We start from the raw sequence: 27052 nt of genomic DNA on the forward strand, positions 1-27052 counted from the left end.
TGGCACAATCCCGGCCACCGCAGCCTTGACCCGCTGGGCTCCGGCGATCCTTCCGCCTCAGCCTTCTGAGTAGCTGGAATTACAGGCATGTACTACCACGCCTGGCTAATTTTTTATTTATTGTAGAGATGAAGTCTCACCAAGTTGCCTGAGCAGGTCTTGAACCTGTGGGCTCAGGCAATGCACTCACCTTGGCCTCCCAAAGCTCTGGGATTACAGGCTGAGCCACTGAGCCCGGCCAAGAAAAACAAAATTTTTAACTAAAAAATAAAAATAAACCTTCATCACATAACCAAGACATGATTCCAAGACGTGTCTTTACCAAGTAGAACTTAGAGGGCACTTGACCTCTTTCATGGGACTGACATCAATTTTACTTTACTTCCACGTCCCTTCAAAGATGTCTGATCTCAGAACAAGGATGTTACCCTCTTCTTGCTCAAGCCCTTCCCTGCACATTTGTAGCAATTAAAGAGGCCTCCTTGGACCTCTTTTCCAAGCTACCACATAAAAGACCCATGGGTTGGAGCTTCCCACTGAATTAAGAATTTCTTTCCTATAAAAAGGACACAGATGACAGACACTTAAACAGAGCTCTCAATTTGCATATTTATTAGGTCTAAATTAATCATTTTATCCCCAGAATGCATGGGTTTCAGTGCTTGCTCAGTGTAGTATGAGCTTTCAATTCCCATCCTGGTGACACCACAGCTAGCAGTTGTGAGCAGTATGACAATGTGCTGGAAGTTTCTGAGGCATCTGTGGCTGTGCCTCTCTCCAGACCCACCTGAACTGTCAAAGTATACCAGTTCCTGTGCCACTCACTGCCCTCTCTTAGATGTAGCTGCACCAAGGGGTGTGGGATCAAATAAGCAGATTAACAACTCCCGTGGGACTCAGGACAGGAGGTAGAATTGTGGCTTTAGTGGACAGTGAAGGGGACCATCAGGGTGTATTTAGGTTGTTTGTTTGTTTGTTTTTACAAGACTCCAACTGACACTGGGGCTCTTGGGGCATGACCAGTACCAGCTCAGGAAGGAGAAAACGGAAGAGCCTAATTTTCTATGCAGTGAGTGTAGTTACTGACTGAGCTGCTAGGTGTGGAGATTGGAGTACCAGAGAAGTTCTCGTTACTGCTTCTGTAGTACATGGCGAGGATATGCTTGCAAGCGTTTGCAATGCTGCTGGAAACCTCAAATTTAAATGTCAGTCACTGATGCATACCGAGCCCTGCTGGCTTTGGCTTGGAGATTTATCAGAACCCCATTCTGGTTGCAGAATGAAAATTTCTTGGATAGAAGGAATGCATGCGAAAGTTCTTTGCACAAATCCTGGCACATAGCAGACATAAGAGAGAGTGGTTGGATTGAATAGTCAGATCTCAGCTGCAGAGCACAGAAGAGGGCTCTCTGGTGAAACAAAGCTGACAGAGGAGAAGATGCCTAATACCCCTCCCAGGGAAGGCACAGGCAAAGAGGTTGCAGCCTGCAGAGTACGATGCCCAAAGTCCCTCTGACTTCAGGCTCTGCCTGCCACCCCCATGCAAATTTCCCTGGATAAATTACACTAGACTATATAGTCATTTGCATGTTAATATTAATGAGTGCTCATTGCCTGCACCAGCCCCCCACCCACCTTTTCTACTTCTGCCAAGAGCAAATTTTATTCAATAGGAGGAGAAAGCTAGGGTATCAGCTTTCAAAGAGTGAAGATAGGGATGTTAACAACAAGAGAAAGAAGCAAAAATAAAGAGCAGACTGTCTTCACTAACATGCAGAGCTGGAGTATTGCCAGTTGGGGCCCCACAGGCGTCAGTTACTCTTGCAGAGCGAGAAGTCTGAGAAACACTGGAATCTTTCCCTGTGATGACAATCCAGGGCTAGTGGATTTACAGGCTCATTTCTTTTTTAGTAATTAGCATCTTTTCCAACTTTGTTGATAGTACCTGAGTTTTCCAATGAGCCTACTCTTAGGATGAGCTCATCTCAGTTGGTCATTCTGAATGTTTTTTTAGCCTTCTCTGACAGAACAACAGAGTACTTAAAGTTTGGTCCCCAAATGGCCTTCTAACAGACTCTCACTTTGTTCTGGGTGGACCAAAATAAGAGATTCATTTCAAACAAGATGCCTACCTTAAATGGCCTGGAAAAGAGTTAAAATGTCAAAAATAAAAATAAAAATTTAAAGACAGAGAGAAAAGAGCAGACCCTTACAAATTCCCAAAAGCTTGCTTTGATCAAGATGTCTTCCCTTGTTGTGTTCCTGCAACATAACATAAGTCCATTGCATTCTTTCCATCATGTTAATAGCTTCCTGTCCTCTTGTCTCTGGTGTTTGCACAAGACTCTGGGGGGAATTAAATACAAGTAGTATGGAAGAGAAAAAATATGGATACATTATTTATAATTTACTGTCGCCTGAAATTTCATCCAAGGTCTACTTGTCTTTTAGAGACATGAATATAAATGAGGAAACAAATATTCCCTGCAGAGCAGCGGGACTTGGTGAAATGATCATCTGAGAGGCAGGTTTCATTGTCTCTTTTAATACTATAAAAAGCAAACAAGGCTCTTGCTAAAGCTTGCCTAAGAGACAGTGAACACTATAAAGTAGGTTGCCTTGACCTTGAGGTTAAGCGAACACAATCATTTGCAGAGGTGCCCAGAGATGGGTAATGAGTTTTCTTTTATTACTTTTGCTCCAGTCCCTGCCATTCCACATCCAGGCTGAGCTGCTCTGCGGGGCTTTGTAGGAAAACTCTGGCGTCTACTCTAACTCAAGTTTCAGTTTTTGAGGTCATGAAAATTAATGAAGAATGGCAAGCACTAGACTCTGGGACAATCACTGATGGATCACGGAAATCCTCATCGTTATTAGATATTACAGTCAGAAAGGAAGCCCTCATTAACACCAACCACTGCATCTAACCTCAGATATACCATTTGTCCTCCTCACGAAGATGGGGAGCTGACAGGGCTTCTCTGTGCTCCACTACTTACAAACAGCTTAAGTTCTTGCTTTATTGAGACAAGCATACCCCTAAAGGAAAGGCCTACCTTCTTTCTTTGAGACCTGGCTATGGAGAGGGAAGCAGGACACTAACCATCTCATTTGGATGAACCATTCCCATGTAGGCCCAAAATGAATGTACAGATGATGTCAGATCAGAGGTGTCCATGAATCACACTGCCCTGGCTATTGGCAGTCATCAACATCAATCTCCGACAAGTTCCCAGTCTGTGTTTACTCATGCCTTTCCTTTTATCCTCATCTCTGCTTCCACCTTCCATAGGCAGCCATTCTGATGTGTTAAATTCATACTTTTCTGTTTGTGTGTGTTTTTGAAAAACGTGCTCTTATAAAATTGTTTTGAGTATAGATATTTTAAATATATGTGTGTGGCATTGGATTACTTAACACATCCCCTGATCCCATAGTTTTTACTCAGCACTGTGTTTTAGACCTATCTGCGTTGCTATGCACATATATCATCTTTTGCTTCCAATCATGGCAAAACACTGCACCTATCACATTTTACCTCTCCATTCTCCCAGAGATGGACATCAGATTGTACCCAACCTCCCACCAGCACCAGTGGTACTGCAGTAAATACCTTGTACATGTCCACTTATGGGTCAGTGAGGTAACGCCTTTGGGATATACACCCGGAAAAGGAGTGCTGGGTCATAGAGTATGTTTTATACAGTTCACCTAAGTACTGCTCCCCCATATGGCTGTACTAGGCTCTGCTTCTGTTTCCTAACATGTAGCATTCCTAAGGACTTGATGTGGCCCAGCTTTTAACCCTTGACAATCTCATAGGTATAATTAATATCTCATTGTTCTGATCGAGTTTCCTTAAATAATAATGAATTTGAGTTTAAACATCTTTTCATGTTTGTTAGCCTCTTGAGTTTCCTTTTTCTGTAACTTGCCTGTTTGTATAGTTTGTCTATTTTCTATCAGGGTTCCTGTACTAAGTATTAGCTATTATCATTTGAGCTTTTGAAATCTTTCTTAAGAAGTCTTTCCTTGCGTGTAGGCCAAAAGCTATTCTTCAATATATTAGTCTATCAACTTTCTAGATTTATTTTATACTGAGTCTGCTCTGCACTGATATTAAGTAGGAATACCGTTTCATTATTCTTTCTATAGTGAACCAGTTTTCCAACATCATTTATTAAATAATCCATCTGTTTTTTATGTTAGTGGTAATTTATTGTATATTAAGTTTTCATACGTGCATAGATCTGTTTCTGACCTCTGCACTTCATGGTATGTTATTTTGCAAAGGCTACAACATTTTGATATCTGTAGTTTAATATCTTAATTTATGGTAGAACAAATTTTCTCAGTTTTCTTTTATGAGACTGACTTAGCTATTTGGTGGCCTTTATTTTTCCTAAGGCATCTTATTTATCAAGTTTAGTTTACAAGTTCCCCAAAAGAAATTTCTTCTTTTTTTTTCTTTATTTTAAGATGTGGGGTACAATTCAGGGTTAGGTATACAAATGTTCATTATGCAGGTACCCTTGTTGATGAGGTGTGCCCCTCCCTCCTCTGGCAGTTTCCCCCAACTGCCAATCCCACCCCCCTCTCCTGGCAGTTTCTCACTACTGCCAATTCCTTTCTTATAGTATTATGATAATTGTTCAAGGTCTGCTTATGAGTGAGAACATATGGTACTCTGTTCTTTGTTTCTGTGATAGATCACTGAGTGTGATAGACTCTAAATCCATCCAAGTTGCTGCGAAGTTCATATGTTTGTCCTTCTTTATGACTGCATAATATTCCATTGTGTATATGTACCAAATTTTTTTATCTAGTCCAGGTTCAATGGACAGCATAGTTGGTTCCATGTTTTTTTACTATTGTGAATAGAGCTGCAACAAACATACGTGTACAGATATCTTTTTGGTAGAGTGACTTGAGTTCCTCTGAGTATATTCTCAATAGGGGGATTTCTTAGTAATACTAAGTCATCCCTTCTAAAAGCATACAATATATCTTCAATTTATTCAAACCATCTTTATTTTTTAAAGTTTAAAACTTTTCCTTCATGTTCATGGAAGATCAATTTCTAGTTCTTTCAGAAATCACCACACTGTCTTCCAAAGAGGCTGCACCAGTTTCTATTCCCACCAGCAGTGTAGAAGCATTCCTTTTTCTCTGCTTCCTCACCAGCATGTGTTGTTGTTTGTTTTATTAATGATAGTCATTCTTACTGGGGTTAGATGGTATCTCAATGTGGTTTTGATGTGCATTTCTCTGATGATGAGTGAGACTGAACACTTTTTCAGGTGTCTATTGGCTGCCCGTATATCTTCTTTTGAGAAGTGTCTATTCATGTCTTTTGCCCACTTTTTAATGAGGCTGTTTGTTTTATTATTATTTTAGTAGTAGTAGTAGTAGTAGTAGTAGTAGTATTCAGCACATTTGAGTTCCTTGTAGATCCTAGATGTTAGGCCTTTGTCAGTTATACAGTCCCCAAAAGAAATTTCAACTTGAATTTAGATTGGAATAGCAATGAATGTATACGTTAGTTTGGGAAGAATTGACATCTTAGTAATACTAAGTCATCCCTTCTAAAAGCATACAATATATCTTCAATTTATTCAAACCGTCCTTATTTTTTAAAGTTTAAAACTTTTCCTTCATGTTCATACCATAGACATTCTTTTATGTTTTGATTTATTTCTGGACAGCTTATAATTTTGTATTGCTTTGTGACTTTTATCTACTTTTAAAAATAAGTATTTTCTACTTGGTTATTGCTGATGTAGAAAAATATTACTGACTTTTTAAATATTGATCCAATACCTAACAATTTAACTGAATTATATTATTAATTCTAATTATCTATTGTTTCTGTTAATATGTTTAGGTAAATGTTTTATATCATCTACAAATACTAACAGTTTTATCTCTGTTCATCTATTTCTTTTTTTTAATTTCATCTAGTTCTTATACCTTGCATTTATTTTTCTTTTCTTATCACATTAGCTAGGACCTCCAGAACTATGTTAAATAGTGGCAATGATATTAGATAATCTTCTCTTGTTGCCATTCTCTAAGGGAATGCAACTAAAGCTTCATGTTGCATAATCTTTGCTAAATCTTCACTTTTTAAATCTTTTTTTAAATGAAAAAAGCTATTTTTTTCTAAACTAAAGAAAATATATAATTGGCTAACCTTAAATAAACAAGAACATTGCTTGCTTAGATTTTAAATTTAACATATATATCTGCTTTTATTTTAAGTTAGGAGTTTTGTAATAAATTTTTTTTTGTAAATAAATTTCATTGTCAAAAGTTATCAAATGGCTTTTATAATACCAATTTAGTTTATTATATGATCTTTATCCTTTTGCTTACTCATGAGGTAAATTACATTGATAATTTTATATATTATATATTACAATCCTTGGAGAAACCTCAACTGAATATCATTTTTAAAGCACTGTTGGATTTTGTTAGCTACTATCTGTTTAGACTTTTCACATATACACTCATAAATAAAACTGACTTATACACTTTTTTCTTGTATATACCTCCTCATTGGCTTTTGAGAATCATATTTCACTAACCTCATATTAAAAAAAATTAAACAACTTCAGCTTTTACTTTTTTCTTTTCTATTTTTTTCTTCTCTTTTAAAATAACTTTCTTAGGACAGAGCTCACCACTAATACCACTTGGGTGTGCTTTTGTTGTTGTTGCTTTGTTTCTTTTTTTTGAAATGGGAGCTGTTTGACTACTACTTCCAAGTTTTTAAAATTGATTAGCTATCAAACTAGTTCTTGATTTCTTCTTGTGCTAGTTTTAACTCTTTATAACTTTCAAGGAATTTATTCACTTCACCTGAGTTTAGAATTTAGTAGCATAAAATTCTTCAGACCTTTTAACTTCTAGCTCATCTGTCGCCATCTTCCCTTTTCCATTTTATTTTTTCATCTTCTCTCTTTATTTCTTAATCAGTCTTGCCAATGATATATTTCTCTTATTAATATTTTTAAAGAACCAGCTTTTAGATTTCAGATTCATATTCATGCTTATTTATCCATATTGATTTCTTAAATGTATCAATATAGTATATTGTAATAACAATCCAAGTTCTTGAGCATGCCCTCAAGTCCCTCTGGACTCCTCGCCTCACCCTTTACTCCACCCAAACAAACCCTGTCTAGATTGTGGTCTGGGTTGTCATAGATAAACTTTCTTTTTTGTTTACAGTCTTATTTAAGACAAAAACAAGAAATTTTCATCAAGTAGTTAATCTCCTTTACTTTTCAAATCTCCAGTATATGTAACTCTCCTTATTTTTGTACTTACTCTAAATTTTCAATAATGGATTTTGTAAGGCAAGCCTTCCGAAATCTCATATGCTTGAGGAAATTTGGGGTTTTTTTTTCATACATTTGGATTGTAATTTGATCAGATATAAAATACTAGGTACAAATATGTGTTTTCATCATATTTAAAGATACTACTTCATTGTCTTCACCTATGAAGTCTGCCATTGAGAAGTCTAATATCAATCTAATTCTTGTTCTTCTATAGATGATCTGCTCTTTCTAGAACCTTTAAAAAAAGTTTTTGCAAGTCTTACGCTTCATTATGTGTCTTGGAGTTCATTTATCTTTTTATCTCCAGTTTGACACTATATGAGCTCTTTAAATCTGAAGTACTTTATCGTTAATTCTCATTTATCTTCATTATTTATTTAAGCACTTCCTTCTTTTTTCATTTTTCTTTTTATGACTTCTATTGGCTAGATGTTGAAATGTATATTCTAGCCTCCAAATATCATAGCTTTACTTTTATGTTTCCTTTCTCTATATCCTTTCTTTTCATGTTTTCAGTTTCTTAATCAGATATCTCAATTCAGTTGTTTAATTCTGAGCTGTATCTATGTCCCTTATGTATCCCATCTACTGTACTCTTACTTTAAACTATTTTACTGCCTGTACCTAGCATTTCTACTAATTATTTTTCATATTGTTAATATCTTTCCTTATCTCCTTAAATAAAGTTATCATGCTCATTTGAATTCTGTTCTAATAATTCTGCATCACATGGTTGATCTCATATTGTATGTGGTCTTTCTTTCACAGTAGTCTGACTCTTCAGTGAATGGGTATTCTGGTTGTTAGTGCATGCTCTTGGGGGTTACCAGCTCCTCTCTCTGATAATGTATGTATTAAAGAAAGCCCACATACATGTGAAGAGGTAGGTAATGACAACCCCATGGCGACATGGAAGACAGGCAAGAATAGAACTTTACAACTTTTTTCCAACCTATGCCCTCTCTCTTTGGGTGCTGTTTTGCTTGGTTTGTTCTATTTCCTGGAAAAGATTGTATAAAATTTGTGATATTTATTCTTTAAAGTCTCGGTAGAATTCACCAGTGAAACTACATGGGCCTGGAACTTCTTTTTCTAGAGATTTTAACAACAAATCCAATCTTTCAAAATAGTTACCATGCTATTCAGGTTATTTCATTTTGTCTTGGTAACCTTTGGGAAGTGGTTGGTCTATTTCATCCAAGTTGTTGAATTTATTTGCATAGAAGTGTTTGTACTATTCAACAGGACAGGGTATGTGATCCCCCTGTGAGGGAGAGTGAATATTGTCAAACAGTGAGAAAACTCACCAGAGATTGTAAGGTGACATTGTATACGTCCCAGAGAACTTTCCACATTGCCATATACAGAATTTGATCTGACCCATTTTAAGTTGTGTTTTCCCAAATGTTTTCAGAAACTCTAATTTTAATTTCCCTTGTCATAATCCTAGGGAGGTATATAGTGCTCACACAATATCATACATTCAACAAATACTGGTTGAGCACCTATTTGGGGTCAGACACTATTTTAAGTGCTGAGTGATAAACAAGATAAACCAGATGACCATCCTCACTAAACTTATAATCAAGGGGATGAGGCAAGGGAAATAGACTACAGAAAAAGGAAATGAGGCCATTTGAAGTAGTGACATTATTTTTAAAACAACAAACAGAGTAATGGACTAGGAACAGCTGTGAAGAGTTCACTTTCCTGGTGATCACTTGCTACTTTCTCCTGCATACCAGACCCTGGTCTCCATGAGAGAGGAAAGGAAAGGCCTCTCTTTGAGCTGAGACATGTGAGCCAGGACTGGAAGGATGAGATGAACCCCATAGAGAAGAGCAGTTCAGGCCTAGGGAAGGGTAGGTACTATATCCTGAGGGAGGAGTAAGTCTAGCATGTTCAATCCATTAAAATAAGCCAATGAGGCTGAAGAGTAGTGGGAGGGGACAGAGCCAGGCAGCGTACAGGATTCATAGACCAAAGTAGGATTTAGAATTTTATTTTAATTGCAATAAAGAGGCTATTGGTGGGCTCTGGGCAGGTGTGAGGTAGGTTAAGATCACATTTACACACAAAAAGATGATTCTGGTAAAGCATGGAGGACAGACACTAGTGGGCCCAGAGTGGCGCAGGAGGCCGGGCAGGTGGCCTCACTGCAACCTGCCCCCTCTCCTTGCCACCTTGAACCAAGAGTCACAGAATAGGACCAGGCTGACAACTGCCAGTCTGGGATTACCCAAATCTGCCATGAAACGGGGTCTTCTAATGTAAGTGAATCCAAGAAATAATCAGAACAATCATGTCAGAACATTCCTCTCCTGCTACGATTTGGTAGCCTGTTGTCCTTGCCCTTGGGTCGAAGGCAGGTGGTTTTCAGGGCTCAAGGCCTTTCTTCGGCAGCTCTGCTTAGGATGAACACCTCAGAGATGCCTATTGCTCGGTTCACTCTCCTCTCGTGCTGCCATCTTAAAGGTAGTTGTCACTCTCTCCTGGGCTCCCACAACTGTCTCCTGAATGGGGTCCTGCCTCCAGCCTCACCTCCATCTAACCCACCCTCACCCCTATCTAATTCATTCTCCACATTGCGGTGGAAATGTTTTCTTTAAAAAATGAGCTTGAAGTCTATCAATGGGCTGTTCATCCTCTTGCCTGCATTAATAGTGTGATCCAGTCCCTCCTCACCCTCCCAGGGCTCTTTCTCATCCATCCCACCCATTTCTGTCTTCTGCTAAACTCTCAGTTTCCCAAAAGGGCTATGCTTTTGCACAGAGGCCTGGAATTACCCTTCTCCACTGATGTGTGGCCAACTTCTGCATCACTTCCTAAAACAAGAAGCCCTTTCTGATTCACAGTTGCCAACCTCTGCCCCATCCCAGACCCCCACTTCTAACCCACCCTTGCCATCCAAGGTATCCTTGCACACCCACATCCATGTTTTGCCAGCCCATATTATCTCTTTCCCAGAGCACTTAGAACTCAAGATTATATGCGTTTGTTTCTCCTACCAAAGTGCCAGCAATCTGAAAGATGGGACTGTGTCTTTTATTCTTTTTGTTCCCAGCTCTGGGCCAGCACCTCCAGCACCCACTGGAGGCCTGGATGGAGGGAGGTATGGTCCCTCCCCTCCCAGGGCACAATCAGAACCCTTATCTCATCCAACTTTTGGGCACCCTTAAACAACACTTTTTTTTGATGTTGATATTTTCCCCATGTTCTGACTTAAAAAAAAAAAATGAATCTCAGGTCAGGCTCGGTGGCTCATGCCTCTAATCTCAGAATTTTGAGAGGTCACTTGAGGACAGTTCAAGACCAGCCTGGGCAGCATAGCGAGACTTAATCTCTGCCAAAAAAAAAAAAAATTAACTGGGCGTGGTGGTGCATGCCTGTAGTCCTAGCTACTCAGGAGGTTTAGGAGAGAGGATCACCTGTCTCCAGAAGGTCGAGACTGCGATAAGCCTATGATCATGTCACTGCACTCCAACCTGGGCAACAGAGTGAGACTCTGACTCAAAAGAAAAAGAAAAAAAAAATCTCTTTTATATAATAGTCATTCCAGTATTCAAAACTCCCCTTTTCCAGGATCCAGAACAAGTCATCTAAGCTTCCTGTACTTGTCTAGGTCTAACTTTAAAGCAGCTAATATGTTGGTGCCTTTTTAAAGTATCTATAACATAAACATTGTCATCAACATTCTCAGTGTGAGAAAGCTTGTATAAGCTAATTTATTTCTCTATTCTGAAGTGTGTTTGGGGGAAGATGTTTTGTTGGTGGCATATTGAGTATTGGGAAGAAATGTGGGGTCTGGCTCCTTTAGGAAGCTGTGTTGATTTAATGAAGAAAACTTTCTTCAGGAGAAAGGCCTATCAGTGCACAAGGTGGGAGTAAATGGAAGACCAGGAATACTTTGTGCTGATCATCTAAATGAGGAACTCAGGCAGGGAGAGCAGAGGGAAGAGGGAAGGCAGACAGACTGACTGCTCTGGAGACCAGGTCAAGAATGACCCAGAAGCCAGAACATCATAGTAGTGCCCCCAAAGCAACAGGAACAGAAGACAGGAGCAACTCACACCTATCCCCTGAAACCCAACTAAAACCTGTAGGAACAGCTGGGACCAGGAACTTTGAAGAGCTCTAGGGCATGCTGGAGATGACAGTTTTTCTGCAACTTTTAAGAAAATTGTTTGAGGTCAGGTGTGGTAGCTCACACCTATAATCCTAGCACCTTGGGAGGCTGAGGTGGGAGGATCACTTGAGACCAGGAGTTTGAGACCAGTCTAGGCAACATAGCAAGATTCCAACTCCACAAAAAAAGGAGGGGGAGGTAAAGATGTTTAATTTGAATATAGAACTTTTTTTAACCATCTAATCTTCAGATTTTATTCAGGTGTTGCCACTTATCCTTTAGAGTAAAAGGATTCTGTTCAAAATCCTGTTTTGCATTCACTTGTTATGGAACAGTTCTTTCATTCTGGAAGAGTTTCTTAGTCGATCCTTGACTTTATAGATAGAGATACAGATAGAGATAGAGATAGAGATTTTTTTAAAGATGTGTGGTACAATTCAGGATTAGGTATACAAGTGGACATCGTACAGGCAAGTTTGGACCTCCCTTTGATCCCACTTTGCCTGGTTTGAGGTCTGAACGTAAAAAAAGGTAACTTTAACCTTTGAAATTTTATATGCTTCTAAGATAAATACAGATAGCAATTAATTAATGAATCCTTTGCTGTATGGATAGATGTGGAACTTCAGTGAACTCTGTCATACATTTCATTTCCTCTTTTAGTAGAGTTCAATGAGCACTTGACTCATGCAAAAAAGTGAGTTCAAGCAACCCAAGTCATGTAATCTTTCTGAATGTTTCCTTCTCTGTAGAATAAGTCTGTGATCTCTACCAATCTGACTTCCTCTCAAGCTTCTTGGAAGAATTAAGTACACTGTGAATTTGATCATTTCATGTTTTTGTTTTAAATGATTTAATTTAATAGTTTAATAACACACTTGGTAAAGAACAAGTTCCATAGAAATACAATGTTATTCCTTGGTGTAACCACACCTGAAGTCAGCAATTTCTCAATCACCTTCAATGGGACCCCCTCTGACAGTGGTGTGGCAGCAAAGTGAAAGACAATTCTTGTGCTTGAAGGGGTCTACACATCTCCAGAGGGGCCTTGCATAATGTCCATGGAACTTTGACAGCCTCTTCCTAACACAGAGCTTCACTGGTAACCTGTGGCTGATGATCAGGGCTCCAGGGAGGTTGCTGCGTGGCCTTCCTTGTGTGGCATTGTGCCATCACTTACTCTGACTCTCCAGTGGACTTACAAGTGGTCCTGTGTCACACCTGTTCTTGTTCTGCACTAGGGGATCCTGTAGTGACTGGCATATGAGGTCCCTTCCCAGTCTCTCTTCTTGACTGTGATAGTTCAAGGATGCAGAACTGTATCAATCCAATCACAGCATGCTCTTGACATTGGCCCAGAAGATCATTATATTTACAGAGCACCCAAGGCAGTGTTCCTCACATAGCAAGCTCTGCCTTCAGCTCGCTCTATCAGCTCCCACAGTCCAGGAAAGCTCCTCCGGTGGGCTTTCTGCTTCTTGACTTGCCTGCCAAGCATTAAAACTTGCCCTGAAGCTAAGCTCTTCAAGACACATGATTTAAGCTCCTCTTTCAGTTAATTAGATATTGTTCTACAAATTGGGCTGTTCTCGCTGAAAGATGAGCTGCAATTTACTTCCTCTGCCCTCTCCTTAAATTTAAACTGAACTGTAAAACATGGTCATTTGATTGTTTAGTCCAATCAGGAAATTATTTTGTACAAGGAACAGATATTCATCTTTCTGCTAATGCAGAGCTTGTTTGGGCATTCCTCAATGGCTACTGTAAAGATGGCAGGAGGCTTTGCTCTATGGATGCCTCTCATCTTTTTTGAAAGGCAGATCCTACGGATATTTATTTTGGCCCACGCACCTGTAATCATTGTCTGAATAACCAATTGCTAGCTGTACTAACACGTCTTCACCCTCTGAGAGGGAAATTTTTATTATCCCCACTTTGCTGATGAAAAAAACAGATGCCCAAGGAGTTAGACTATTTGCTCAAAGTTAAATAAATAGGTAAGTGGAAGAGCTAGACCATGAACCCAACCCTTTGGTCTTCAGATCCCACAAAACTGTACATTGTCTGTCGAGTCTAGCATCAACTGGAGAAGGGACAAGCAAGATGAGGCAGAGTTCCCACACCCACATACTGAGAGACACTGAGGGTTCCTACAGCTCTTGAGAAATGTCCTGGGAAGCTCTCTAAACCCCTTCTGATTCAAGAGACTTGGAGAAAGCATCTTTTCTAGAAATTGCCTCTTTTCCTGTGCAGGGGGCCGGGTGTTTTCTCATCCTCAAGACTGTGCACAGCATCTGATGAATGGAGACACTCTGAGCGGGATCTACACCATCTTCCTCAATGGGGAGCTGAGTCAGAAGCTGCAAGTATACTGCGACATGACCACCGATGGGGGTGGCTGGATTGTAAGTACAGGCAGCTGCATCCTTGCAGGAAGACAGCCTTAGTGTTCCAGTCTACCTGGCTCAGCACCCATCCAGCCCAACTCCACCATCCTTCTAGCCACCCTTTCATCACCCCCTACATGTCCATCTTGGGGCTCTTCATTGCCCTCAGGGCCCTTGTTCACCAATCATAGGTTTCACTGACAGGGAAAGGAATGAACACTCAAGGGTGCAGCAGTCTGGTCCAGTGAAGGGCCCCCATGGAGCCTGTCTTCCCTTCCCTCCTGCTCCTTCTCCAAGGAGAGCTTACAGGAGGATGCTGGGGAAAGGTGGCCATGGCTCCAGCAGGCCCAGGATCTTGCCTGCGGAGGATTGCAGAAGCAGAACAACAAAGCAGAAGTAGAGAGGCAACTCTGCAGAAGGGCAGCCTTTCGGTGGCAATGTGACCAGGAGCTCCCTGTCGGAGGATTGCATATAGAGGAGCAGTGAGGGACAGGACATGGTCAGTCACCTCGGGTTACCAAGGTCACCCTATCCTCATCCTTCCCTAGCCTCCCTGGTTCTTCTCCAGAGCTGCCACAGCCTTCAGGGAACACTGGTGCTCGAGAAAAGAGAGACATCACTTTCTGTCACCAACCTCCTCCCAGACCCAGTGGGCAGCCCCATAACGGTCTCCACCTCTCCCTTCTGGCCTGGGAGAACCGTGCTCCACATCTGGCCCTGTAGCAATAAAGCTTCAGGCTGGAGACCCAGCCCCTCCACCCTCCTGCCGATCCCCCTCCAGCTCCACTAACCCATGTAGCCGGGTTTTTCATGATACAAAATGGGTAGCTTCTGAATAGCATTAAATGCTCATAACAGCTACTCTAGGGAGACATTTTCTTTTATGCTTCTGACATATTTGTGCCTCCTTCCTAAAGCATAATTGGAAATTGAAGCCGAGGCTGATGTATTGGAGGCTAAATGAAATTAGCACTTAAACAGTTCGAAAAGTGAATGACATGCAGTTGCTTTGTGTGCACAGGATGACAGTCAGTAGCTGGTCTGAAGCTGGTCCTATTATTTTGGTGAGAAATGCTTTTTCTGCACTCTGTGGTGCAAAAGATTAATTTGAAAGACAAGCCTATTTCCCCTGATTATTTGGGGGCTTGATATGTATCCTGAGTCCTTTCTACATTGCAGGGGTGCAAATTACTGTCAACACTATACTTCAGCCTATTCATCTGGGGCCTGCATCCTTCCAGAGAAGGGCTCAGAACGTCTCCTTTGAAAACTGCTGTGTAAATACCGAGCTCTGCTCTGAAATGCAGCTTATCTGGGCATCTCTGTCGCTACAGATATAAAACCCCAGTGATATCAATTTCACTTATCACAGTTTGTTTTCCTTGGTATCTCCTCCACTTTTTTTTTTCTTTTTCTTCCTAGGTATTCCAGAGGCGGCAGAATGGCCAGACTGATTTTTTCCGGAAATGGGTTGATTACCGCACTGGCTTCGGGAACCTGGAGGATGAGTTCTGGCTTGGTAAGGCCTCCTCTTTGCTTTCCCTTGATGCACCACTCTGGCTTTTTGTCCATCTCTCTCCCTTCTGCATCCATTCGAGATTATCAGAAACCCCATGTTTGTTGAGAAGCTGACAGCTCGTGAATTGCTTTCAGAACCTCTTGCTCTGTTTGGCTCCTCTATTGATCTGTTTTTATCTTATTGTGGTATTTTCCTCTTTTCTCTGTCTCTTCCCATCCTCATTAATGGTCTCTTATGCTGATGGGTCTTGACAAGAGGCAACCAGACAACTACAAAGGGAGTGTGCTGCCTGGCGGGGAGAGGGCACGGGGGCACAGGCCTTGGGCCATCTCTCAGGAGCCAGGCTGCCCGCCTGCAGGTCAGAGAGGAATGAAGTCACTCACTCTGCTTAGTTCCCACCTCAAGAGGGAAAGGGGAAGATGAAAGTGGCTTTAGAGGTAACTGGCAATTTTCCTAGAGGTCAGACACTAGCAAGAGGTATGGATTGACAATCAAACACGCGCAAGAAAGTCAGCATACACTCAAGCCAGTCAGATGATGGGGGTGCCAGTCCCAGAAAGCAATCAATTTATTACAACCTGCATCCCCCTCTTGGTGAGATTCTCATAGTGACGGATAAAGAGAGGTAGAGGAAAAGGTAAATCATTATGCTCCATGTTTGTGATCATCCCTCTGTCTCCCCTGCCACTATCTCATCCAAATCTCAGCATCTTTCCCTGGATGCCCAGATGACAACCCCCTAACTGGCCTCACTCTCTCTGAACCACCCCATCATCCACATGGCCACTGGAATGATCTTCCTCACACTCCTAAGCTGAGCAATGGTTAGCCCCCTTTATAAAAACTTCAATAACTCCACATCACCACCAGGTGAAGATCAAATGCCTCAGCAGAGGCACAGTCTTTCTGGAACCTGCCTTTGAAGCCAGCTCTCCACTTTCAGTATCTCCTCAGTTCTTCCTCTCACCCCTCCCAACAGCAAACTCCAAACATGCAGAACCACTGATGTTTTCTCTGCAAGGTACATGCTCTCAGATGACTGTCCCACCATCCCTTGTCTGGTACATGCCATTTGTGTATATTCAAAGCCCCAGCTAAACACCTCTTCCTCCACAGAACTAGCCCTAACCATTGTTCTCAACCATTGCCTGTGAGGGAAGTGGTCATTCCCTCTTTTGTGGCCCAAATCAGTGTCCACTTCACCTCCTGTCTCTCTATACTCTGTAAGCTTCCTTCAGGGTTGGAATCACGCCATTATCATCTTTTAAAACCACTATCTATTACAGTGCCTGAGGAATCATAGATCCCTAAAAGTAGTTGATCAATGATAAAAATTGAGTACCTATTAGATACACAGATCTGTGTTTGCTGATATAGGCAATAAAAATATAAGGCAAAAAAACATTGAGAGAAAGTCAAACAAGCAGGAAAATATCCTTACCTTCAAAGAGTTTGAGAGACAAGTGTAACACACAGGATTCAACATAACAGCAAGTACACAGGACTCATGTTTCCCAAACCTAAGCTTTCACAATTTTTTTCATATTTGTAAAATATATAAACTATCACCCACTTAAACTTTCTATATAACACTTTTTAATTTAATGAAATCTACTTTTTAAAGAGGCTTTATAGCATGGCCAAATTGGAAAGCTAGTTATCATGTGCCAGAAATAAAACACATGCCAGGCTCGGTGGCTCAGTTTGTAATCCCGCGCCTTTGGGAGGATTTGTGAGTGGATTGCCTGAGCCCGCAGGTTCGAGACCCGCCTGGGCAGCAAGACCTCATCTCTACAATAAATCAAAAAATCAGCTGGGCATGGTAGCGCATGCCTGTAATTCCGGCTACTTGGAAGGCTGAGGTGGAAGGATCGCCGGAGCCCAGCAGGTCAAGGCTGCAGTGGCCGGGAGCAGCCACTGCACTCCAGTCTGGGCAACAGAGTGAGACTCCAATTAAAAAAAAAACAAAACAAAAAACAAAAAAACCACAATAAACACAATGAAAAGAAAACTATGCGTAGTACTATTATTAAATGACAGTTAAATAAAGAAATTGAAAGCCTGTTTTTGCTGGTGGGGTGGTGTTGAAAATGGAGATTAGAAGGTGATGCATGTTAAACAAACCACAAAGTTCTAGAAACCAAACTGAGACTGAGAGCTAAACTGAAGATCAGGGTTAAGGTTCCTCTTCACTTATTAAGAAATACTGAGATCAAATCTGAAATGCCTTTCTTTCCGTGTGTTCAGGGTGATTTAGTGCCTTATTTCCACACAGTTTCTCCTATCATCAGAGATACCCTCCCACACTGGGAAGCAGTGTACTAACCTGTGAGCTACTGATGAGAAGGCCACAGATAGTTCAGAGGAGGAAGAGATTGGATTCTTGGAGAAGGCATTGAGGGATGAGTCAGAAGAAGGGAAGAGGGGAGGGACGAGAAAAACAGGAAGCCAGGGAGGAAAACCGTTCACGCAGAGGAAAGTCAGAGAAAGAAAAAATAGGTTAGGTGAATGAAAGCGCACTATAGAACTTAATTCGGGAAGAGAAGTCTCATCTTGATGATGCGGCTGCTAGGGAGCCAAGGAGGGCTGAGTATTGGCCACAATACTCAGGCTCAAGTAACACTATAACTCATGGCTTATGTCCTAAGTGGGCTTCTGTAGAAGCCGGGTCTGCAACAGGGATTCTTATTCAAGTGATTTATTGGGGGAAGTCTCTGGATAGATGAGGAATGGGGGAAACAGGATAGAGCAAGAAAAACTGCAAAAGCACAGACTAGGCCAGACAGACACTTGCATCAGTGTGACCTGGAGGGGAGCTCTGGAGCATGAATTGCTCCTCAGAGTTGGTCTCCAAGGAGGCAAGAGGCCAAGCTTTTGCACTCCCTATGTCAGTCATTGACAAAGTTCTGCTCCAAGGCATGGGGGAGGGACACAGTGATTCCCATTTGGTCAAGGGTGTTTATCTAAGAAGTAGACAGCTGTGAGTGGCTAGAGGCCAACACTGTAGCAGCTGGGGTATGGATCCACCTGCCAATTGAGGGCATCTGGGCATGGCACCACCAGCACCCACTGCACCACAGAAGCATGAGGCCAGGGAAAGTTGTGAGTCCACAACTCAGCAAACAGCAGCCAGACAGCCTTGACTTTGAACCAAGGTAAAGCTCCAGATCTCAGACAGGACAGGAAAGACAAAAGGGCTGGATGACCCTCGGCCAGTCTCTGGACCTCAGCTTCCTCTTCCCTGACTGGCCGGAAGTTCCCTTCCACTCCGGCAATTCTAAATCACGGTATACTCAGATAGGTATCAGATGTTACAGCAAAGCAAGACGACCAGTTCAGGAAGCAGATAGAAATCAGGAAGGTTCAGGAAATTACCAGCAATGCCAGGGGAGTGGTTCAAAGCATGGGCAGGTAAGGCAAAGTCAGAGAGGCCCAGGGCACAGCCAACTGGGGCAAACAGACAAGAAAACACATATGAAACAATGTCACAAGAGGGATCTGGACTCCACCTGAATGCTGGACTTATGGGTGTAAGCATGTTACAAGAACCTATTGGATCAAGGCCTGAGAAACTTGGAGGCAAGGGGAGAGCAGGGTAACCAGCAGAAAAGACCAGAGAAAGGGGATCAGAGCAAGACATAGCAAGTAGATTAAAGAGAGAGGAATCAGAGTAGGGCAGAGAGCAGTATTGTCCACCCAGTCTATGGGAGGGAGGCCCGGAGACTGAGAGAAGGAGCGACCGGTTAGTGAAAGGTGGATGAGCCTCCTGCAGGCTACTAGGAGGTTTTAGCATGTCCAGAGGTCCTGGCTGCTGAATGCCTCTGGTCAGTTTCTACCTCTCGCTTTCTTCCACTCATGCCCAGGGATTCACACTCATCCAATGCTTCTTGTCATTTTCTTCTGATCTGGCATAGGAGGTGGCAGGGAACAGGGCCAGGACTCCCGAGGCTCAGGGCTGGTGGTCGCTGGATCAGAATGAGGCATAGGCCCCCTGAGCTACCTACGGTAGGGACTCAACAGCAGACCTGGCTGGCCTCTTTGCAGGAGGAGATTCAGAGTCTGGCAGGGTCTGTCTGACAATATCCTAAGGAGCAGCAGGGGCCAAACCAATCTGGATTTTCTGTCCTTCTGTTTCAAGGCCACAGTCCCTTGCCCCTCCCATTTCCAAAGCAGCTGGGGGAGGAGGGGGAGCAGGCTCAGTACACTGTCTGATCTTCTCCACAGGGTTGGACAACATACACAGGATCACGTCCCAGGGTCGCTACGAGCTGCGTGTGGACATGCGCGACGGCCAGGAGGCGGCCTTCGCCCACTATGACAAGTTTGCAGTCGAGGACAGCAGAAACCTGTACAAACTCCGCATAGGAAACTACAATGGCACTGCGGGTACTTGTGACCCCGAGGAGACCTAAGCGTGGTGGGGGGGCAGGCAGCGGGACAGGGCCCCCACCTTCTAGACCTGAGCTCTCATGGAGTTCCTGAATTCTCTGCTAGCTGTTGAGGCTGGGCAGGCAGCTGGAAATCACAAGCTCAGGGCCCAGCTCTTACTGGCCACTCAGGTGACCTAAAATCACCTGTGCAGGACTTCAGTTTCCACATCTGGAAAATTGTAAGAATTATGCCTGCCCAACTTCACCCAGGAGTCAGAAAAAAATTGCGATAAGTGCAGCGAAAGTGCTTTTAATGTTTTTTGTTTGTTTGTTTTAAGTGCAATGTGAGGACAAAGGGTTGTTTTCCCTTCTAGAGTAATCAATATATGCTTTTACCCTGTGAAGGCAGAATCATGCACCCTCTGGGTAGAATCTCCTCTGCAATGACATCTAGAAAAGCCATCTTTGAACTAGTGCAAATAATGTAGAGTGCCCCCTTTCTCTGAGACGCCCTCGCCGCCCCACTTTGGCAGCTGCCATCATGGTGACACTGGGTCAAAGAGCAGATGATGCCATTTAAATGTTCCTTGTTGGCCACATTTCTTGGCATTCCTGCACAAGAACCACAGAGACTGTGAGGTTTTCTGTCTAGATTTTTGTGACATTGCCACTAAGCAGAACAGCCGTCTCAGGAAGCTCTGTTGTATTAATAGTTGTGTCAGAGCACAGTATCCAGTCTGCTTCTCAGCTTTGCCAGTCTGCTTCCTGTGTTCTATTAGAACACATTTCACAACATCTGTTTGGCCATCTACTGTTTGGTACTTGGGATTATTGGCCCTTTCATTAACTCCAATGGTAGGACTAAATGCCCATATGTAATTTTGGCCGCATTTCTGTGCCTCTTGGAATTGAGAAGAGCATCAAGGTGTTTGCTGTCCTTCAGTCACAGCATCTGTTCAGTTATTTCTCTTCTCAGCCAGGTTCACCAAAGGGAAGACACACTTTTCTTTGTTACTATTCACATTCGAGATCACTCCCAACAGTAATCAGACCAGCCTAAAGTGCCCCAACAAAAGGCCCGATTTGCCACACTTTGGGCATAAAATAGTCACTGAAATGGAGCGTATTAAACAAGATGTCAGACTAAATCATTTCAAGAGTCACCTGGTGCTATCGACTTCCTAAGATTAGGGTGAAGCCCATAGGCAAGCCATTCTAACTTCTTCAGGAAGGGAAGTGAGGCCTCCCACTTTCTTTCAGCCCCCTCCATCCCACCCCTGCGTCTCCTTCATCCTGCTCCAAGCCTGTACTTTCATCTGTCTCACCGGCGCCCAGCCCTGCTGCCTCTTCCAGCTCTGTCTCATTGCTGGGCCCACGGAGGACAGAGCTGTCGGACTGCTTTCTACTCTCATGTCTCAGAGGCAAACCTTGCCAACCGTCTGGCTGATCATCATAAATTAATTAGGTCTGATCCCTCACCTTAAATATTCAGTTCATCTTCAGAAGAGGAAAGCCTTTCTCAGGCTGCTGCCCTCTCTAGGCAATCCACACCACAGTGGCTCTATCTCCACCAAAAGGTTTCTAAGGAGGAAAACCCTACTCACTCTCTCTCTCTGGCGTTTAAGATCACCCAGTTGTCTTGGCCCTTCTCTTGCATGGCTGCTCATTCTTGCTGGCCCCACTGATAGCCATCCACTCCCAGCCTCCAAGCCAAGCTCAGCCTCTTCTCCTGCTGACCCTGCCTCAAGGCTACAGACACGCAAGCCTCTCAATAGGACTCCACCTGGATGAGAACTGACCATTCTAAATCACGCCATCCCTCAGAGCTTGTTGGGCAACCCTCAAATCGTCTTGTGCAAGTCGTGAGAAGCATAAAGCATGGCTTCTACAGAAATTGAACACCTAGTTTGAAAAGAAACTCTTAGGAAGTAGCTTACACATAATGAGTGTGAAAGGGTGTTCAGAGAGGGGAGTCTGGGTGGTCAAGGAGTTTCAAGGAGGAAACAGCAGCGTTTGACTGGGTTTCCAATGGTAAAAAAACAAACCCCGGAAGATAAGTCCCAGGAGGGGCAGCTGCTAGAGGAGGGGACTGTGTGCCTGGCCTGGCTGACAGAGGAGTAGGAGTTCAAAAGGAATTGCCAGGAGGAGGTGGAAGGTGGAGACAGGTCCAGAATGCCCTGAAAATCCAGGGACGGAGCAGAGGAATTCAGTCCTGGCGGGACAGGTACTGGTGAGCCAGTCCTGAACAGTATAACAGACCTGGGGTTTAGGAAGAGCAGGGTGACAGTCCTAAGCAGTATAAAGGACATCTGAGTGAAAAACAGAGACCGACTGGAGGTTGTCATATTAATCTGATAGAAGACAATAGGAGCCTTGACTAATGCCGAGCATTAAGGAAAAGGTGTAGGCCAGATGCAGTGGCTCATGCCTGTAATCCCAGCACTTTGGGAGGTCGAAGCAAGAGGATTGCTTGAGCCCAGGAGTTTGAGATCAGCATGGGCAACATAGCAAGACTTCATCTCTACAAGAAATCAAAAAATTAGCCTGGTGTGGTGGCACACACCTGTGGTCCCATTTACTCAGGAGGCTGAGGTAGGAGGCTGAGGCAAAAGGATCACTTGAGCCTAAAAGTTTGAGGCTGTGGTAAGCTTTGACTGTGCCACTGCACTCCAGCCTAGGCAACAGGGTGAAAACTCAATTAAAAAAATTTTTTTTTAAGAAAAAGAAAATTGTGTAAATCTGGGAGAGAAAAGCCAGGACTTAATGTGTTAAATATATGAGGTAGCTACACGAGACAGAAATGGGAAGGGGAGCCAGACTGGCAGGACATAAAGACCAACATTGGGAGCATGTCTGAGACGGTGGCAGGTGACATTGGAGCAAAAACTAGAGATAATTACTCCAGGGACATAAAGAAACAAATTCTAGATGACAGAGGGGTCCACAGGAGTGAGGAGGTAGGGATGTGTAGACACAGCATAGTCAAGGGGTTGGTGGTTAAAGAAAGGACCACTCAAGAGTAGGACTGATCTAAGAATTCTTAAGATATAGGATGAGAGTATGACTTAGGGTAAGAGGAGGTGAAAATACTAAACAAAAAAAGGAAAAGTAAGAAAGCTTTTATGCCTTTCCTGAAATCTGGAAGAGATGGGAAAGAATGAGTTGCAGTAGGTGAGATTAACTCTAGATAGACACAAAATATGGATCCCTGGAGACAGAAGGGGAAGATGAAGAGGATGGAACAGAGACAATGGCATGTTGAGCTAAGGACTTTCCCTGAGGGGTTCGGCTTTCCCTACAGAATAAAGATCAATCCCCTGAGAGCTAAATTGTGGTGGAAAGCATTCAGAGGTCTTGCATGGCTATTGCGAGCATGGAACTCAGCAGCCACCGAACCAGACTATATGATCTCTCCTAGCTTAAACCTAAGAGCACTTTAATTCACTAAATAGTATGAGCAATCTTCTCAACTTCCCAAGTGACGAGTCCTGCTGAAAGTTTTACCAATTGTTATAAATTAGCGACAGTCTGATCCCTCACCTCAAATACTCAATCCATCTGAGCCTCTGCACAACATCCCAAAAGAACACCTAGCCTCTGTTTGCCTCTAAGAATGGGAATCTCACCACCTCTCTAAAGAGTCTACGCCACTTGTGAACAGCTCTAATATTTAGATCATTTCTCCTCATATATTTTGCCAAAATGTGCCTTTTTAGTCTCTACCTACCAATCTTCAGACATTCCCACAGGATTTATTTCATTTTTTTCTCAATAGCCCATCAAATATTTGGTGACAGTAACCATGGACCGTGTGACCCCTTCAAAGCCCTCTCCCTCAAGATCCAGCCCAGTCGTCCCAAGCCCTCTTCCTGTGATGGGATCATGACATTTTTTCATCCTGTTTTCCATAGATGGGAGCTCGTTTGCTAATGTCCCTCTCTACGTGTGGAACCAAGTTCTGAGTGCAGGCTTTTGGGTGTGGTCTGGCCAGGCCTGCCGAGCCAGGGAGCAGCCAGGTTGAGGCTGCACAGTGGTGACCCGACAATTCAAGGCAGCCTGGCCCATCACTGTCTCCCGTGGAGACAAAGGGAACCATGAGTGGCCAGTGTCTCAGGGCCAGCCTACAGGAACAGCCAAGACTGGTGAGATGGGGCTGAGTGGACAGAATTTTCAGCAAAAGGTCCAGGGATGAGGAAGAGCAACATGGAAGTCAGCTGCAGTGAGAGTTCGGTACAGCCAGGCTAAAGGTGGTGGGAGTGGAGTGCCAAGTGGAAGGTTCCATGAGTGGAGGACAGGTTTGCTGCGAGTAGGTCAGATGTCCAGAAATCCTGATAAAAGAACAACATAGCCGGACGCAGTGGCTCACACCTGTAATCCCAGCACTTTGGGAGGCGGATGCAAGAGAATTGTCTGAGCCCAAGAGTTCGAGACCAGCCTGGGCAACTTGGTGAGACCTCATCACTACAATAAATAAAATAATTACCCAGGCATTGTAGTGCACACCTATAGTTTCAGCTACTTGGAAGGCTGAGGCAGAAGGATCTCTTGAGTTCAGCAGATCAAGGCTGTGGTAGCTGTGAGTGTACCACTGCACTCAGAGACAGAGTGAGATTCCAACTCAAAAAAAAAGAGCGACACATGGGGCAGCCTTATGAATGTGTCTTTTTTTTTTGCAGGGGACTCCCTTAGCTATCATCAGGGACGCCCTTTCTCCACAGAGGACAGAGACAATGATGTTGCAGTCACCAACTGTGCCATGTCCTACAAGGGAGCTTGGTGGTACAAGAACTGCCACAGGACCAACCTCAATGGGAAATATGGGGAGTCCAGGCACAGTCAGGTGGGTGCTGCTTGCTGCTGCAGATAGCCAGGGCTGAGGATCCTGTGCTCCCCGTACTCTGGGTTAAGGACACCCTGGGAGGCTTACTTTTCCCTTTTAAAAAGAAATACGTGCAGTCTTGAGAAAGCGCTGTCAAGAAGATAATAGCAATGCAGACATGGGATAGAACAGGACAGGGTAGAGCCAGAAGAAGGACCCAAGAACTAGAGTTTAATAGGAGAAGTCTTGGCACCAGAGAAGTCTTGACACCCCGTCAAGTTCCATTTTGTTTCCTCATCTAGAAGATCCCATAAAGAGCTTATCAATTCTGGGACAGCTTCATAGGTTCAACTTAATCCTAAAAAGGGCCCCAGGAAGGTAGAGATCAGAAATTTCACTGTGAACTGAACAGTCTTTCCCTATCAGAGACCACAAGCTCTCATGCTGGGTTGGGTGACTGGGACACCTGCTGGACCAATGGAACTTTCCTAGGTTCAACACTAAACAGTTCACATCAAGAGAAACCCCTTATTTCTGGGCAAACTGCTGTGACCCGAGATAGAGACCCCCTGAGTCTCCCATCAGGAGTAAGCAGTCAGATGCAGCCATTCTCTTCCATGTGAGTCTACACTGTCGGGATTTTCACAACCATCTACCAGCACATTCCACTCCTGAAAGCCAAAAACAAAATGCTGGCTGTAGGGAATGACCTGCAAGTGTTCCCAACAAAGGCCCAGGTCACATGCAGGTCTGAGGGGAAGATAGAAAGAGACTGTTCCTTTCCTTTCTATTTATTGGGAATTCAGCCTCGAAGCTCCATAGTCACCAAAAGTAGCTAAATCCACACCTTGGATTCCCTGCTCCCATCATTATCCTTCTTTTCAAGGAAGGTGTTTCATGGGTGTAATCTAACATACTTATCTTTCTCACACCCAGGGGATCAACTGGTACCATTGGAAAGGCCACGAGTTCTCTATCCCTTTTGTGGAAATGAAGATGCGCCCCTACAACCACCGTCTCACAGCGGGAAGGAAACGGCGGTCCTTGCAGTTCTGAGCAGTGGGCAGCCACAAGCCAACCAACCTTTTATGTCATTTGTTTGTATTTTATAATGTGAAACAAGGGGGGGGGGCAATCATAATGTGCTTTGCAACATACTAAGAGTATTTGAGGGACGTAGAGATGGGGTAGGAGTCAGTCGATCCCATCTGCTCTTGGTTTCTGCTGCCCTGGAGCCTGACCCTGAGTCTCCATTCTCTCCCCTCCCCCAGCCATCCTTAGCCTTCCCCTACTTTCCCACCAATGAAGAGCAGTAGGAAGTTGTTCTCAAAAGACCAATTCAAAGGCAAGTCGTGGAGTGCAGATTGTCGTGGTGACAAGCTCACACTTTCTTTTTCTACCCTCTTTCTGAGATGTCCTTCCCCTTCCAGGTATCTGTGATCTGGTCACAGCCTTCAATGGCCAGATCCTCACAGCAGCAGGAGAGCTTGGCCCACAGCTCTCCAAACCAAGAGGAAACAGATAACTGCACCCTGTCCCAGCCACCCAAGGCCTTTTTAATGGGCCAAAGATTCTCATCTTCTACACTCTTGCTCTTACCAGCTGAGTGTCCTGTTACCTTTCAAGAGTAGTGGCTCGTTTCCAGCCCCAAGAGACCCTTTGCCAAATTCCATTCTATCTTAGACCTCAGAGTCCCACAAACCCACCCACTGTTTCAGAATCTAGTCCCCAAGGCAGTGCCTGCTCCTGGCCCTGGGTTGCACAGTGGCTGTGACCCTGTGGGTCATAAGCCATTGTCCCTACTCTCAGGTCAGCCTGACAGTCACTTGATGTCAGGGTAGGAGGGGCAGAAGGTTGTTGGTTTTGGCACTTTGGGTCAGGCATTGAGAAATGGATGGAAGTCGAAATTAGGGCACTGGCCTCGGAGGTGACAGGCCTCATGGGAAACACAGGTCTCACCCAGCTCTGTTTTTTCCATTTCTGGTCCTATTTGTCATGGATTTTTCCTTTCTGAATTGCAAACCGAAGGCCTCATTCCTGTCTTCAGCCAAGCCCTACCTGGTGTAGGTGGCTTAATGAGAGTCAGAAGAATGCCCAGCCAGCCACGCCCCTGACTCCTAATCCTGGAAGGGGTGAGATTTTTGTCTTTTGTTTTTGTTTTCTTCTTTGGTCCCATGGGAAACAGGAATGACCCCCCCACACACACCCCAGGGAGGTAACATCATGAGAAGGCTTTCTTCATCTTCTTTTATTATTCGGCCTTTGAGAGGAAAGATGAAAAGTGCTCAAGGAAATTGCATCCAGAAGCCCAAAGGTGAGTGAGGAAGGCCTGTGAGCCTAGCTCTCATTTTACGAGGTGTGCTATCTTCACGGGCATGATTTGATTTTTAAGCCCAAGAGAGCCGGAGGCACTAGAAGCCGTGACCTTTTTACTTTTCCTCCAACTGAAATGTCAGCCGCCACCATCCCTGCAGCCTCTACTCAC

The 27052-nt window shown here is 43.6% G+C and overlaps 1 protein-coding gene across 1 annotated transcript in view; it reads left to right on the forward strand.

The window, feature by feature from the left end:
- LOC103267853 (tenascin-R) overlaps positions 1-25742 on the forward strand; it is a 410048-nt gene extending 384306 nt beyond the window's left edge. Inside the window, 5 exon segments of the mRNA XM_008065428.2 lie at positions 13726-13877; positions 15282-15378; positions 19603-19764; positions 24425-24588; positions 25504-25742. Coding sequence (XP_008063619.1) covers positions 13726-13877; positions 15282-15378; positions 19603-19764; positions 24425-24588; positions 25504-25623 — 695 coding nt within the window. The 3' untranslated portion in view covers positions 25624-25742.
- The last annotated feature ends 1310 nt before the right edge of the window (positions 25743-27052 follow it).

Source organism: Carlito syrichta, unplaced genomic scaffold (assembly GCF_000164805.1).
Source record: "Carlito syrichta isolate Samal-C Ts95f unplaced genomic scaffold, Tarsius_syrichta-2.0.1 Scaffold308325, whole genome shotgun sequence".
Classification (NCBI taxonomy): Eukaryota; Metazoa; Chordata; class Mammalia; order Primates; family Tarsiidae; genus Carlito; species Carlito syrichta.